Source organism: Aplidium turbinatum, chromosome 1, assembly GCF_918807975.1.
Source record: "Aplidium turbinatum chromosome 1, kaAplTurb1.1, whole genome shotgun sequence".
Classification (NCBI taxonomy): Eukaryota; Metazoa; Chordata; class Ascidiacea; order Aplousobranchia; family Polyclinidae; genus Aplidium; species Aplidium turbinatum.
In genome coordinates, this window is record NC_137472.1 from 25765282 (window position 1) to 25782247 (window position 16966).

Here is a 16966-nt window from a genome sequence, read left to right on the forward strand (position 1 = left end):
TTTGTTTTGTATTTTTATCCTGCATTGCGGGAATATGGGTAAAACTTTATACTTGTCCTGCAAATTGTGATGGTTGGAAGGAAGACTCTGTAATATGCCTTGGACTCGCCCTGGAGAATGTCTAAAGCCTGGCAGATAGGCTTCATCACACGGAGATATTCGCCGAAGAAGTTGACGTCAGCTAGAAAAGACCGAAACTTTGCAACCAAGCCGATTATATAGGTGCTTGACCACGCCAGAATTGCAAAAAAACATGCATTTTTTTCAATTTAAATTAAAAAGTAGCGGGAGTGCGACTGAAAAAAAGTAGCGCCTCTCCCGCTACTTTGGAATAAAAATAGCGCCGCTACCGCAGCCGCTACTCCAACTAAAAAGTAGCGCCGCTACCGCTACTTTTACCAAAAAAGTAGCGCCGCTACAAAAGTAGCGCGCTACTGCCCACCTCTGCAGGTATACAATACAGTAATTCGTAGTGGTAGCCTACAAGTCGTATTTTACATTGATTGATTGAATACAAATAATCAGTACCGGTGGCAGTTTATCAATTAATTGCAGTTAATTGGTCTGTAATAGTTATAACATGGCCGCATAAAGGCGCATATACTCAATCTTCTGATCCGGTGTTTGGCATTGCCAAAGAAATGCAGGCCTCGAAATTCGTTTTTGTTGACGGCGTACAAACGTGTCCAGTCTGAGCTGCTATCTCGGCGGACAAATCAAGTCTCACGGCTGACACACCAGTTTTAGCGTCGATCGTCATGCTTAATCACACTATCTTGATAATTCTTCACCATTTGAGAACAATAGCTACGGTTTTGAAGGCTTTTTAAAATTTTTGTAAAGTCACGCTGAAAGATTGTCATCAGATCAACGACGTGCACTTGAAGAGTCAAAGCACTGTGTAGTGTGTAGCTGCTTAATACAACGCATAACTTCCACAGAACGAGGTCGTATGGCTTCTTGCGCCGCAATGCTCTCGACACGAGTCGGAAAACTTGTACACTAAGGCTAGTATTTTCTGCAGTGTAAATTTCACTAGACGTTTTTCTTTAGGTTTATTTTTGCGTGTCATGTGAGCGAAAGTGAATTTTCCCTGGGCCTTTTCCTTCTTACTGTAATACCAAAACTTAACAAATTCTGTAACCAACCGTGCCTTATCAATGTTACTTGGAGATCAAAGCCAGACATTGTAAAATGTCCGCCGTGAATTTCGAGGCCTGGAAATGAATGAGCTGGTTCTTCCCACCAGTGGTGACGTTCTCCGATATTGTGCTTGAGTAAAAGAAGAATACAAAATCGTGAAGAAGAAGGACACCGGAGATTACACGAAGGAAATGGGGCTGCGCAAAATGGCAGAGGTAGTGGGGATTAAGATAACAAGTATTTAAGATTTTGCCACACTGGCAATCATCACACGTGAGGGAGTGATCAAGAAGATTCTGAAGGAATAGGCCATCGTTAAGACGAAGAATAAAATCCCCACGGCGAGAAAGACGGCTGAATGTAAAGCTTCAATGAAGGCGTCTTTGCCTCGACACTCTTTTCGACGTCATTGACAAATTGCTGCATTCACGCGAGGTTGATTTTGTTAAGGACCAACACGGAGCACGCATTGGTTTCATTGGAAACGTCGATTGGGAGGTGGTAAAATCTGAGAAGAAGAGGGATGAGCAGAAGGAGCAACTGCTTTCGAGAAAGAAGCAAGAAAATGAGCAGAAGGAACGCGAAGAATGTCTTGGATGACGACAATACAGAAGAATCTCCCAGAAGGCGCTTCCCTTCAGAGTGCTCGATAGGCAGAGAAGAACTCTAAGAAGAGTAGGAGCGATGTACTATCGATCTTCGTACAATTGTGCGTGAGGCGGAAAGGTATGGAATTCCAAGTCGAACAGCAGCTTCCCTCGCAACATAACTGGACACAAACAATGATTTCAATCCGACGATGGTAGTCGACAAAAACAAGCTCGTTTGTGCACAAAAACGGCTCCGTTTAGAGACGAATAACTTCGCTTCCAGTTTGCTCGGCACAATAGTTGAAGGCCTTTACTTTGACGGCAAAAAGGATAACACCCTTCTTTGATTGTTTTTGACTGTTTAGCGTCATTTTGTGTATTTTCTATTTTTTTATTACGCTTTTTTTTTCAGAAGAACAAAGTTTTTTATCTTATTTGGATGACATTGATTTTTGTGTATGGCGTTTTCCCACGGCCCGATCTAAATAAAGGCTTTCAGATTATTTGTTTGTAACCTAAGCCTCCTATTTGAGCCGAGTTGTTAAGTGATTTGACAAAAAAAAATTCATTGACGGCCCTCCCTACTGCACAGCACAATGCCCCATACTATCCCTTTTGAACGGATATTTTTCAATATGTCCAATAAGAAGTATTACAAAAAGGCAAGTTGGGGTCCTTTGACTCCTATGTAACTCCTGGTTTTTCATAATTAAGCAATTATCTGTAAGATATTACAGTAGAATTCGTCTATAACGGCACCTCTAGGGGGATTGCAAAAAGTGACGTTATAGACGAACTACCGCAAACTATGCCAAAACTGTCTTTTGATTAAAGAAAGAGGTGTATAATCCAGTCAGGTTTACTGTGTACCACCAAACTGACAAGTCACGCAGAAAATACAGAAAACAAAGAAATTGTTTAAAAAAAATAACCTACAGCAAAAGGTACAGAAAATTTGCGCAATATGGCTCGTTACATAGTTTATACAGTACTGCACGTACAACTGTTGCTTTGAGTTTAAAGGTCAGCTGCTGTAGAGCTGCTTGTTACCCGTGATAGTTTTTCACGCGGGGAAAAAAGTTAATTCGGTTAATTAAAGTCCTTGCTGCGAATGACGTAGCAAAATAAAGAGAAGACATTTTGCAAGCAGCAGCGCTAACTGGATTAAAAGACTGACCGTTAGTGGTGAAGGTGATAGCTTGAAGTGACGTTATAAACGAACAAAAGACATCTGGGGACCAATAAAGGGTGCTGTTATATGCGAATTGACGTTATGGGCGATGCTGTTGTAGCCGAACTACAATGTACGTAAAAGATAGGAATTCTGCCGGGACCGAGCGAAATGTGACGTAATAGGCGAATTAACGTTATAAACGAAGCCGTTATTGGCGAATTCTACTGTATCTTATTCCTTTCTGAAGTTGCTGATTTCGCACAATTGCATTTATGGTATTAATACAGTAAGACATCATCACAGCACAGACGTGACCTTGCACAGATGTCAAAGTGCAGTAGGGTGGACGGGTGGTCCTTATATTTTTTTTTTATTTTTATTAACCTGACCTTGCCAAAATGTTCCTTTTGGTTAAAAAACTCCATGTGTAAAACTTCATTGAAATTCATTAATGTTTAGAGGTGGCTCAATGGATCTGAAATTTCTCTCAAATAAGGAGTCTCAGGATATATGTACTGATTACATACTGCCTTTTTTTCCACATTTTGTTATTGATGGCTGATGAAAAACGTAAACATGTGTATCTGATTGAGAATTATGAGGAAGATATTAAAGGTTCCAAGCACAAAACCTGTAGCAAGCTGAACGAAACTGTCCATGCTTCTGCTACTAAGACTGTTGAAAATGCAGAAGGGTTTTGGAATCGGGCAAGGACTCCCATTCGCTACAGGCAGGATTATATTAAAAAAGTAACTGGACTTTTTAAGAAGCGGAAAGCTATCAAGAAGAACGCAGGAAGGTTGACTATGGAACTATGGAAGTGCTTATGCGTTCTATACCTCATCTGGGTGGAATTTCAGATCCATTGAGCCACCTCTAAAGTCTAAACATTAATGAATATCAGTGAAATTTTACAAGTGGTGTTTTTTAACCAAAAGGAATGTTTTGGCAGGGTCAGACCAACAAATTTCCAAAAAATTTTTTCAGTGTACAGTACAACTAAGGACCACCCTAAAGTGCAGTTTATAGGGCCGTGACCTTTACTTGGCCTCTATTAAATAAAAATGGCCAAAACTGTTCCTTTGAAGTTGGTGTTTTGAAACCAGTGCATAAAGTAGCCTACAATTTGTTGTAAATTTGGAAACTAAAATATTTCTTACTGGTAAGTTTGTTTTTGAGATAGGCTAACAGAACAAAACATAGTTTCCCTGCAAAAAGTGAGGCTTGTACTGAAAAGTAGGCTACTCATTGGACCTTTTCAAGGGTCTGCAGCTCCAAAACCCACCAGCAGAAAACTTAGGAATTGCCTTTTTTATTACCAACGACCAACGTGTAATAAGTCCAATTGTCAAACCTTTTGTACTCCAAAGTTTAATTAAACACAGCTGGGCTCTATAGAGTCTATAAGTACAAAGAAGTCTAAATTAATCCTTTCGAGCAATAACCATGAGTATAAAAGAACATGAATAAATGAAAAAAAGCAACGTGAACAATAAGTTAATAAAAGAACTAATGCATGGCAAAAACTACTGAAGCGATGATTGTGATTGCACGAGATATTGACTACAAATGAAAAACATGAGAAATTCTTCGTAAAGGTTGCAATTAACTCTTATTTAGTTTTATTTACAGAAAACATTTAATTAGCATACAGATTACAGCATTAATTTTGGTTTGTGTGTCAGCAACTCAGCATAACATACCTGCTAATTATAAGTACGTCATGGAATCAAGTAACTTCTTCCATGTGTGTTGCACCAAAAAAAAATCTATAACACTGACTTAAGGTGCTTCACGTCGTTTTGAGTAGACTTTACATTGTGAAATTACATGAGGGTATTGCAAAGCTTCAGCAAAATATCACAGCGCACTCTCAAAAAGGGTCTCAGGTCAGCTACACAAAAATTTTGTGGTGTATGCTCCTAGATCAGAAAAATATTCGATTTCAGAAATGTTATGCTGAGAAGCCATGCGTTGCACATGTTAACCATAGTTTTTGCTCAGGCATAAGGTTTTAGAACATACAAAGCAACTTCATGTTACATAACTACACTGATACAGAACAAATTTTGGAAAATTTGAGCCATCATGCACTCAATCACTCATGTGATGTTTACTCCAATAAATATTGTAATTTAATTGATGTGATTAAAATGTAGTAGGCCTATTTATTTGTAGGTATGAAATCAACTCCAGCAGAAGTCTCATGAGGTGAAAAAAAGATAAAAGGTAACAGCCTACCAAAAGACTAAAGAAATTTTCAAATTTTTACAAACCAATATTCTTCTCTTCTAGTATTCCAAACTTCAACATCAATCAATTTATCGTCTAATATCGGCACTACTTTATCTGTCATGATCTCACTTCTCAGTTGAGATAATTTTGAAACAACTCCTGTTGCATCCTTGCGTCCTTCCTAAAAAAGGGATCAATATAATAGCTGCTAATGCAACAAAATGCTATTACGGGTACTTCTTTCTTTAAGTGATGTGGCGCTGCACTGTTTGCAATGTTGTGTAATCCAAAAAGTTTCAATACAGTTGCCATTGCTATGGTTATGTAAAAAAGCGACAAAATTTTCCAGTTAAAACTTATTATGATAAACTAAAATGAAAGTCTTCAAAGAAGTGAAAATATAGGTCTTTTCAAAAACGAATTTGAACAGGTTTGTGCATTACCACGAATTATTAAAATTTATTGGCACAAGATTGACGGCTTGAGCAATTATAGAGAAGCTTCTTGGTCAAAATAGTATTGCAGCAGTACAAAGTAATGAGAAGTGTATCAAAATAAGACAAAGTTTCTTCTTGCTTTTTAACGCCGATTCTCTAGGCCAGTGATTCTCAAACTGTGTGCCGCGGCACACTAGTGTGCCGCAACAGATTCTCAAGTGTGCCGCAAATCTTTTTGAAATTTTGGAAAAGAACTGTATAAGTATTTAAAATAAGCCATTCAGACAAGCATGCGACTTAACTAAAAGCGCTTTAACTCCTTCAATAGCTGATAAATAAGCACATGTGACGATGAAACCAATTATGGCATTGCCGATACAGCAGGGTAATTGCCACGTCACTATTGGGCTGCTATGTTAGCTATTGCTAACATTACTTCCCACCATTTGGAAGCAATGAATCAAGCAATCTTTCTGCAGAAGAAGAACAGCTCATTGATTTATAAAACGACCCATTTTTTTAAACGCTGTTTCCACAAGAAAACTTAGATGCGTTTTGGCTGTCTGCTTCCAAATTCTATTTCATGATCCCGTGCAAGACCAATCAAAATTATATTGCCATTTGCATCTTCATGGCTATGTGAACATGGCTTTTCTGTTTTGACTGAAATTAAAAGCTGTAAACGAGAGAGACTGCTTGAAATTGACGATGAAATTCGGGTATATGTTTGTCAACAATGCAAGGTCCTCGTTTTAGTCGAAGCTTATATTGGTATAAACAAGCACATCCATCGCATTGACACGTGAAAATAATTTTTTTTAAAGCAACTTTCCTTCTTTTGCAAGTGTGCCGCGTGCGTTTTATATTTTTTCTAATGTGCCACAAGCTGAAAAAGTTTGAGAACCACTGCTCTAGGCTAACTAATATTTGATGATCATGATTAATAGAGCAGTCTCATAGACATAGACACTGATATGAAGACATTGCTCTAGTTGTAGCAATCGGGAGATGTTGCCTGAATTGCTCCATCATAAAAAGATGATTAAAAAGTAATTCTTATGCAATAATTTTACTCTATGATAGACTCAGGTTGTAGCCGTAACTAAGCAAAACCTTGGCTTAATTTTGTTTTTGCTTTATTATTTTACTTTTAGCTGAGATACATCAAATCGCACTCAATATTATGGATTCGGTATAACCATGCTAGAATAGATTTGAATCTTTAACTACGTATTCGAAAATGCCCATCTCGTAGCCCACACACAGAGCTTTACGTTGCTTTCTGCGTTTTTTGTATCTTTCTTTCGCTTCATGCATACAACGAATCTAAATTGAGAGTAAAGACAAAAAATGCTTACTAAAACGAAGTTTTGGTTTAAAAAACAACTTTTCATAATATTTATTTTTAGAATTAATCTTGAAGTTGGAGAAAGACACTAATACAGACGAAATCGGTTAATAGTATATAACATACTGCTTAAACGTATCAATCGTTTATTTGAATCAAAACCTGAAATCCCAAACCAAATCCAATCTGATGTTAAGTAAAAACATCGGTTAAGCGCATACCGCTTAAAAGAATAAGTTGGTTAAATGCATCAGGATTTGATTCTAGTTTGCATTCTTCATTCATTTAATCGTATAATTATACCCGTTAGCGAAAAAAGAATGTCTCTTTTTTGCTTTGCATTATTGTCTGCAATGTTCAAAGGCAAAATGAAGCAAAGGTGAGACAGAGGCATGCGCTCAAAACAAAGACAAGTGTCTGTAATCCCAGGCCATAATCTTATGTGCTAGACATCGCACTACAAAGAACCAATTTTCGCACAGCTGGGCTTCATTAATACAGAAGAGCACACAAAAGGAATAATCACACTAAAGAAGTTTAAATGCTTTAGATGTCATCCGTCGGCGACTGGCCTTCCAAGGAATGGACATGGACAAACTATTTCGGCTTAAGAGGGAAGTGTTGGAAAGCATGTCCAAAAGTTTTTACCAGAAAACTTTGGAGAATTTTTTTTTAATTGCTGAAAAAAAGTAGCCTACTGTTGTGAAATGCAGTGCATAATTTCATTTGTGCAGTTTCGTTCAGTTGAAGAACATTACAAATTAATTATTTTACCAGACAGCGCAAAAGACTTGAAAAAAAAACTTTGCGATTTCAAAACAATGAGTGTGAGCCGTGTTTTTCTGCCATACCACTAGTTTCGTAGGCCACGTTCCATACTCAAAACTACACAGCTGGTACGAGCTAAAAATAGCACGCTTGAATCAAAAACGTCAACGTCAAAGTTCGCGTTGTGACGCCACAGAGATCGGTGAGATTAAAAGAAGTCCGATTGCGGCAGTTTGCAGAAAAACGCTTTGATCATACCTGCTCAGCCAAGTTAGCAAAGCTAGTCTTTTTTACATTGTTTCAACGTCTGCAGATGATAAATCAATGTAAAAAGGACCAGTTGTGCTGGCTGGAACATACAGCATAGTGTTATGTAACACAGAACTAGTAAACTCTTTAAAGTTTAACCAGAATTGTAAACAGTTGTAGGAAGCATCAGTTGTACTGTGCGTTGCAGCCTAGTCAGCACAGACATCTTCCCAACAATTACGCCCATTCACAATCAACCTTTTTTTTTAGTAAATTGGTTAAACGAATCAATCGTATGATCGTATCAAAACGTCTGGCAAATAGGTGATTCGATTAACCGATTTCGTCTGTATAGCCATAGGCCTTGAAATTCGTTTTTGTTGACGGCTGACAAACGTGTCCACTGTCCAGTATGAGCAGCTATCTCGGCGGACATACCAGTTTTAGCGTCGATTGTTATGCTTAATCACTTTATCTTGATAATATCCCTTTATCTTGATAACTTTTCGCCATTTGAGAACTAGGTACTACGACAGTTTATTGAATGACAGTTTATCGAACAACTACACAAGCCAACACACTTTTTGTGTCAGCATAGTAAATGTCATTCTAGGGTATACTTTGGGTGCTGAATTCAAAAATCACATCAGATTTTTTGTATCTCATCAGGATTTTATGATATCTGAATGCTGTTTTGGTAAAAATGGGTAAAATCGACTCCTATTCTATATTGGTAGACAATGTCGTTTTATGGAATTTGAACTCTTTTTGTCAACAAGGTCTGTGATAAAGTCTAAATTCATCACGATAAAGTCTAAAGTCTACACAAGAGATACAAACATAATATTAATGAAAACATTGAAGTATTTCAAGACCTGTTTTATTTTATTTTTTTTAAATTTTATTGAAGTGTGGTAACTTGAACCCAATTCTTCAAAGTTTATCTGCTAACACTAAACGTTCAGCGTCATTTTTTTTACAAGAGTAGGCTACATTGTTATTTTTTTCGTGGTAAGAAGTAGGTTTGGTGGCTTGCAAATCCCCAATACATATTTTAAACCTTTTGGTTTTGCTATCTTTTCCATTTGTTGGTGCTACAGTTGTGTGTTTGTAATGTCATTCGCTCTTATGTTTGCGCCAGCAAAGAAAAATAAAATTGAAGAAATTGAATAGAATAGACACTTAAAAATAGGTTCAATTCTACAGAAAAAAGGAAATTTACATGCACATTAGGGAAACGTTACTCTGGACAAACATTCGCTTGCATGATTTTTGTGAATGTTGTGAGTGGATTTAGGATTTCCATTGATCTATCGTCTTAGGTTTTCCACACAAGCTTTACATGCAGCATATGTGGAGCCCATGATTTGTCCTGATCACCCAGGCGAATTTTAAAGTAGCTATGTAAGATAAGCTTGTTTCACAAAACTTGTTATGGTTTGCCTTTGGTCAGGAACAGTAGCCTATAACTGCCACATATGTAACGAAGAACATCAAGGTCATTTTCACTCTTTTTTGAAGATGTCATTCTGCTACTTATTCACACCACAAACAGAATTAACACCTTGCTAATATGAAAAATCGGAATACATGAAAATTCAAATAAGAATGAGTCATAGACAAGTTTCACATAAGCTTAAATCTCCACGTTCAGCGAAAAAGATAAAACCGATGTTATATATCAAAAAGTAGAATGGTACTAAGCATTCGGGCGAAAGTGAATGTAACCCTGCCTGTAAGGGGTGGTTTATGGAGAGTTCTCAGAAGGTACATAAGTTGGATGGTCTACCATAGACAGATGGTCCACTAGCCAGATGGTCTAGGTGACTCTTTTGACCAGTGGACCATCTAGCTTGGGGAGCTTCTGACTAGTGTACCTTCGGAAGGTAGGTCGGTCACTCCAATGGTCATGGTGTCATCATACATCTCCAAATGTTATATACAAAATAAAATCATTTCCATGAATATGACAAATTTTCAAACACTATTGGCTAATAAGGTCTTTATAAAACGGTAACAGGAAGAGAAAATTCGGCCAAAATACAAATATTATGAGAAAAAATATCATGCAAAAATCTCAAAAACCTGATGTGATGGGTAAAATCTGATGTGATTTTTGAAATCAGCAGCCTCAATATACCCCAAATCACATCTTACATTGCAGACACAAAATTTTTTATCTTTTTTGTTGGCCTGTGCTATTGATCGAACGACAATAAATCAAACAGTTAATCGAAATGACTGTTTGTCGAACGAAAATTAATCGAACGACTTACCCTAGATAAAATTTGTTTCGGGAGATTCGTCGTCCGATAAACTGTCGTTTCGATAAACAGTCGGTCGATGAACTGTCGTTTCGATAAACAGTCGGTTCGATTAATTGTCGTTTCGAAGAATTGTTGGTAGATAAACTGTCTTTCGATAAACTGTCGTTCAATAAATTGTCTTTCGATAAATTGTCGCGTCACGGAGAACTATAGCTACCAAAGACAGGCAAGACACAACAATACCACAAGGTTGAGCATTACAACAGTATATCTTTTTTACATATTTACAAAATAGTTTAACATTCAAACGTTTTCGGCTTAACCTAAGCCCTCATCAGGAATCTGAAAATATTAATAAAATGCAATAAATTTCAACTTCTTGAAGGTAACTAGCTAACTAATTGTAAGCATCAAGAAATACGCAGCGGTTAAAAGCAATAGTGTGGAAAACAAACAGACGGACGGAAAACAAAATTACATTAGAAAAAGGCAACCACATGACTACCGGTACAAACGAATTAGCACCACAGGGAACGTGATCCATCTAACTTAGTAAATGTTTAGTAGAATGGACGCGCCGCCAGAAAGTAATTGTTTGTTTAAATTTGGGTTGTAGCGTTTGATTAATAGCGCTTCCTGAATTTTTGTGTCAAATTGGGATTTGCCTTTGCATAAAATTTTAAATGAGTCAACAGAGAATTTTCGATTTGTGCAAAAGGAACACTCCATAATATGGTCTTTGATGGCACTTTTCTTTAAGTCTCTAAAGTTCAAATGCTCCCGTACTCTCGTGGTCAAATGTCTGGTGGACATACCGATGTATGTCAATGCCGAATCACACGGACATGTAAAACTGTATACGACATTTGAACAGAGAGGCGAAGGCGTCTGGGACTTCAGTTGAAAATACGAACTGATTTTGAATGTTTTATAAACAGGAAAAACGTCCACATCAAATTTACTTTTCATAAACTGTCCGATTTTGCGAGCAAACGTTTTAGAATCTTTTCCCACAAACGGAATGGACAAACAATGCTTCATATTTAATTCATTTTCAGCCTTTTCTTGTTGGTCGGAATTCGTGGAGATAAAGCGATTCAATATTTTTTCAAAGTATAATTTTGGATAACCATTATTATAGAACATTTGTTTTAATTTCTCTGTTTCAATATTAAAAAGAGCATCATTACAGCAAATCATTTTAGCCCGAGCTAATAGGCACATGATCAGACAGACCAGATTTCCATTTGATGGGCATAGTGCATCAAAATTCAAAAACAAACCAGTATGGGTTGGTTTGCGCCAAACCCAAGCATCAAATTCGGTAGCATTAATTTTAATTTCAACGTCCAAAAAAGGCAAAGTTTCGCATGCTTTTTCAATTGTAAATTTTTATGTTGAGAGTTCAGCAATTCCAAAAAGGCCGCACAAGACATCTCCTTATTAAATATATACCGCAAAAATGTCATCAATGCATCGTAAGAACAACTTTGGGTGAAAAGTAAGATGCTTTTTAAATAGTTTTGTTTCCAAATTAGCCAGAAAAAAATTAGCAATAATAGGGCCCAATGGAGATCCCATGGCAACGCCGTCAATTTGTTTAAACAATTGGTTTTTATACATAAATATGCCTTCGGTAGCTAAAGTCATTAACTTGACAAATACGTCACGCTTGAAAGGTAATTGAGTGGGTTTTGTTTCCGAATAAATGTAGTCAGCAATGATGTCAACAGTCTCTTTCAAAGGTACGTTCGTAAACAGAGATTTAACATCAAAACTAACCACCATCTGTCCGGAAGACGGAGAATAATCTTTTAGTTTTTCTAAAAAATGATTTGTGGAGTTAAGCATATACGAATTTGGAATGTACGGTTTGATCACGCTATCTAAGAATTTTGCCAGTTCATATTCCGGAGAGCCTATCATAGATACAACAGGCCGAAGAGGGTTACCTTCCTTGTGCACTTTTACCAAGCCGTATAATTTACCGGGGTTACTGCTCGATGGAATTAGTTTCGTTATCAATTGTTTGCTGTTATCAATTGTTTACTGCCCGATGGAATTAGTTTCGTTATCAATTGTGTGCGCTGGCGGCGCGTCCATTCTACTAAACATTTACTAAGTTAGATGGATCACGTTCCCTGTGGTGCTAATTCGTTTGTAGTCATGTGGTTGCCTTTTTCTAATGTAATTTTGTTTTCCGTCCATCTGTTTGTTTTCCACACTATTGCTTTTAACCGCTGCGTATTTCTTGATGCTTACAATTAGTTAGCTAGTTACCTTCAAGAAGTTGAAATTTATTGCATTTTATTAATATTTTCAGATTCCTGATGAGGGCTTAGGTTAAGCCGAAAACGTTTGAATGTTAAACTATTTTGTAAATATGTAAAAGATATATGCTGTTGTAATGCTCAACCCTGTGGTATTGTTGTGTCTTGCCTGTCTTTGGTATAAAAAAGCAAACTCTCTCCCGAAACTAAACTATAGCTACGGTTTAGAAGGCTATTTAAAATTTCAGCAAAGTCACTCTGAAAAGCTTTTATCAGACCAACGATGTGCACTTGAAGAGTCAAAGCTCCGTGTTGCTGCTTAATAGCCTACTCGTAGATCAAAGCCAGACATTGTGACGTAAGACTTGAACTAGGTTGCGCGTGATTAGTGTAGAAGTGCCTGTACTCCAATCAATTCTTAACAAAGAATTCACCTTTGTTACGCTGATTCAATGTCATCAATCGTTGAAGCAACGTAAAAATCGAAAGTTTTCCTGCTTGAATGGAAACTAAGGGATACAGTAATACACTAATACAGTATTCACATTTTCTAGATGCGAGCTAGAATGCGTGGGAAATTATATTCTCACAACAATTGTTCGTGCTATGCAATGACGATTTGTATCGCTAGTTCCTGTGTTATTTCTCGGCGGAAAAATGTGACCGATCTAGATGGTACTTCTCGCGGACAAACATCACATGCTGTGTCGGCTGCATTGCCGAGTGGTGAGAACCCTGGAACGGCAATCCAAAGGGCGCCGGTTCGACACCGCTCAAGAGCATGCGGCTGTGTCTTTGGCAGGACACTTAAAGGCATGCCTGAAGGTGGACATGAAGATTGGCTTCCTTGCCTTCCCGTCCACTTAATCTAAATCTTCAACCACCAGGTGTAAGCCTGGATATGACAAACAAAACAAATGGCGGACATGTACCGCCGTGAATTTCAAGGCCTGCTAACACATGAATGCAGCCCTCGAAATTAGCTTTCATCTACGACGGCAAAAACATTGCCGTCGCCAAATCAGCAAACCTTGGATTGCGGCGGCAATTGCCGTATGCTTTAAAGTTTAAACTAACGAAATTTTATGCGTTTATTCTTCGTGTTTCATACGGCGGTAGCGGAGAGCATCACGCAAGCTATTTTACGCGCTGACAATGCTCTTGTGAACTGTAAAAAGTTTGCAACCTTGTAAATAGTGGCTTAATTGTTACGAAAAAGTTATTGTTACATCGAATGCTTATTGTTTACCGGTGTCGTTGCGAATATAAATCATGGTGAAGGATACAGTTAAAAAGTAGAATTTACCTGCTATAGGTTATCAAACAGAGGGAACAGAAGGAAAAAGTTAGTGTGGTATTTTACAAAATTTATAAAGAATTTTATGACGGAAACAAATCGGAATTAGAAAAGCTAAGGGGTCAAGTTAAAAAAGTAGAACAAAATTGGATAAATTTTTCTTTGGCAGTAAAATAATGCTTCCAATCATATGGCATTGCGCGTTCATGAACAGGCAGTTTTGCGTCTTCAAGTATTCCAGTGACGACGTGACAACCTCATCCTCCGATACAGCATCTGATGATTCCGATTTATATATGATATCCGACTAGTTCTTTATCCAACAGACTTTGTGTTGCTCGCACGCAGTATCCCAATTGTGCCGAAATTATGTTAAGATAAACATAAATCCAGCGAATCTTCTCGCAGGGAGGTATTAATTTGTTACCGGTACCTGTTTGAGCAATTAACGTTATTTTATGATGGTTCAACGTCGCTAGATGTCGAAAAACAAACGCAAATTTCTTATTGGGCATTGTTGTTACACAGGCAGCATAATTCGTTATTTTTGCATTGATTTTGCGTCTGTAGACGTTGAATCGATGTAGAAATGATGGTTTTGCTGTCTGGATGCGCAATATAACCCGCCGGGAAAATTATATATCGATTTGTGCTGACTCGAACGTTGAATCAACCCAAAATTAACTTACTTTTCCCTTGAGCTATTTTACGTGAATTAACGTAACAGCGTGCGTATTGCGTTGCTCGCTTTATCTCTACTTTAAGTATTATTACATCACAACAAATCAAACGATGCGGTCGTGATAGACTACTCTAGTATACTTTTCCCTTCTCGTTTCACATGTTTTGGTACAATTGTTTCGTAATAAACGTTCAGAGCAATTGCCGACGCAATTTCAACTTTTGCCGTTTGGCCTCGGCAAAGTTCTTGCCAAGTAAAAATATGCTATAAAATATAATATTTTCGAAGACTGCGTGAGTGTTCACAGCAAGTAAAATAGTCCGAGGTGAGGTCTTGGTGCAATGTTTCTGCTGATTAAACTCCCGCTGCGAGTAAATAACACAGGAAGAAATTTTGAACAAGTTTTGTTCTAATTAAGTGCTCATTTTGCGGCGGCATTTTTATTGCCGTAGCAGAATGGCCATTATGACGTTTACGGCGGCATTTACCACGGCAATTGCCGAGTGCCGTCGCTAATTACGAGGACTGTGAATGCGATCGAAAAACACTGGTAAAATGAAATTGCGATAAGGGAATTTACAAAACGACTGTGGGGTAGCCTAATCCGATTGACAGTGTCTAGCAACACTGTCAGATTTTACAAACACGTATTTCGAGGTTTAGTGTGAGTAAGGTTTAGTGCAAGGGACAACTAGCACCTTTGTTGTTTGGGCAGTCGTCATGTGTTTTTAAACCATGAATTTTGGTAACTCTGGTCTTGATCACACACCAAGCTAACAAGTGGGACCACATTCCACCTTACAGGCAACAGCCTCGACTGGCTGGCTAAAACTTATCAGACTTATAGCTTATCTGACTCTTGTGACATCATATTACTATTCGACAAATAAATGGAGAATTTTTGGTCGTTCGACAAGAAAGAAAACATCGCAGCCCTGCACCCGCATAGGTCAGTTGGATAGGGAGTGACTTTGTGAATTTAGAAATTTCAAGATCAAGCGGTGCTGGTTTGACTCTCAGGGTATGTGCTTATGCAACACATTCAAAGGACTGCTCTCCATAAAGCGCACCTGATGGATGGAATAATTCCCCGGCAACACCACTTCAAGAATCAGAAAACATCACTCTGTTAATCTCGATAAGCACTAACCACAACCAGCCCTGCGTCAAAAGCCTCTACAAGTATGTGAAGCTACCAGGAATAACCTATCAAGGCTTTGTCAGTCTGAGAGTAAAGATTCAAAACCAAGCGAACCAATATAAGAAGTTTGTGTAGAAAAGAAACCGAAATATGTTGATGTATACTGTAATTGTATAGCCTACTGTTTAGAACTAAGAAAAAGAAAAGCAGGTGTATGTTGTCTAAAAGAAGTAAGATGGAGGAGGTAACCACTAACCATCGCAAGTTTAGGTGTTTAAGAGAGGAGATATGAGGTATGGTGATCAGGAAATAGTACAGGAACTGGCTAGACCTGCATTGTTTAGACTCTTGTATTGTTTCCCATGATTTTGACCATGATAAATCCGAAAATGACAACCATTTTGCTCTTAAAACACTTTCATCTAATGCCTTACTTACTGATAGCTCACAAGTGAAAATCAACTTTTGAATATTTGGCATGATTTTGAGAAGTGTGAGAAAAATAGGAAGATTAAGAAGCAACACTAGCGCCACCAGTGGTGAAAGTGAAGGTTGGTGCCATTACCAATTCCAGCACACTAATCTCTTGCCTATTTGAGTTGATGTGTGGTAACTTTGGGTCTAAATTCTAACATCATCAACAGTTTACTTTAACATGAGATAACTTTGTTGTAGCAAGGTTTTGCATAATGAACATCGTTTCTTTTGCATTCCGACAAATTTAGCGAAAAATGTTTGAATAATTAAATTTCTTTTACAGTTGAAATTATCGAAGCTTTAGATGAGTGGGGTTTTGACCTAACCATTGAGATCTTAAAACTAAAAAGCGAATTAAATTTATTTTTGAACTATTACTGTTTGCTCAGATGAAATTGACATGTATCATGCGTCGCCGTCTGCATGCAAACTTAGAATATATTAGAATCCTCAACTATTACAAAATTCTAAATCCAACGACGCTTTCTGTTTATTTACTGTAGAGAATTTTGTATTTTGATCTCGAAGCTTTAGATGAGTGGAGTTTAGACCTAACCACTGAGATCATAAATCATATTTATGACACCGGTTACATCCCTAGTGATATGGTACGTTCCATATTCATAACTTTACCAAACCAAATCGGAGCAACAGAATGCTCACTCCACAGAACAATTAGCCTTGTGAATTACGTAACAAACAGCTTACTCCAAATCATGTTGATGCGATTGAGACCAAAACTACAATCGGAAATTTCAACAGCACAATTTTTATTTGTTCCAGACAAAGGGACCACAAAAGGAATTTTTACATTAAAAATGATAACAGAGAGATGTGTCCGATCTCCAGATCTTATCAACGCTTACAGTGAGATGATTTTGAGAGACA

The 16966-nt window shown here is 37.6% G+C and overlaps 1 protein-coding gene across 1 annotated transcript in view; it reads right to left on the reverse strand.

The window, feature by feature from the left end:
* The window catches only part of LOC145771456 (damage-control phosphatase 1-like), a 72863-nt gene that overhangs the window by 28574 nt on the left and 27323 nt on the right, over positions 1-16966 (reverse strand). The window contains exon 3 of the mRNA XM_082583177.1: positions 5184-5323. Within this exon, the coding sequence (XP_082439303.1) occupies positions 5184-5323 (140 nt within the window). The remainder of the gene's footprint in view (positions 1-5183; positions 5324-16966) is intronic.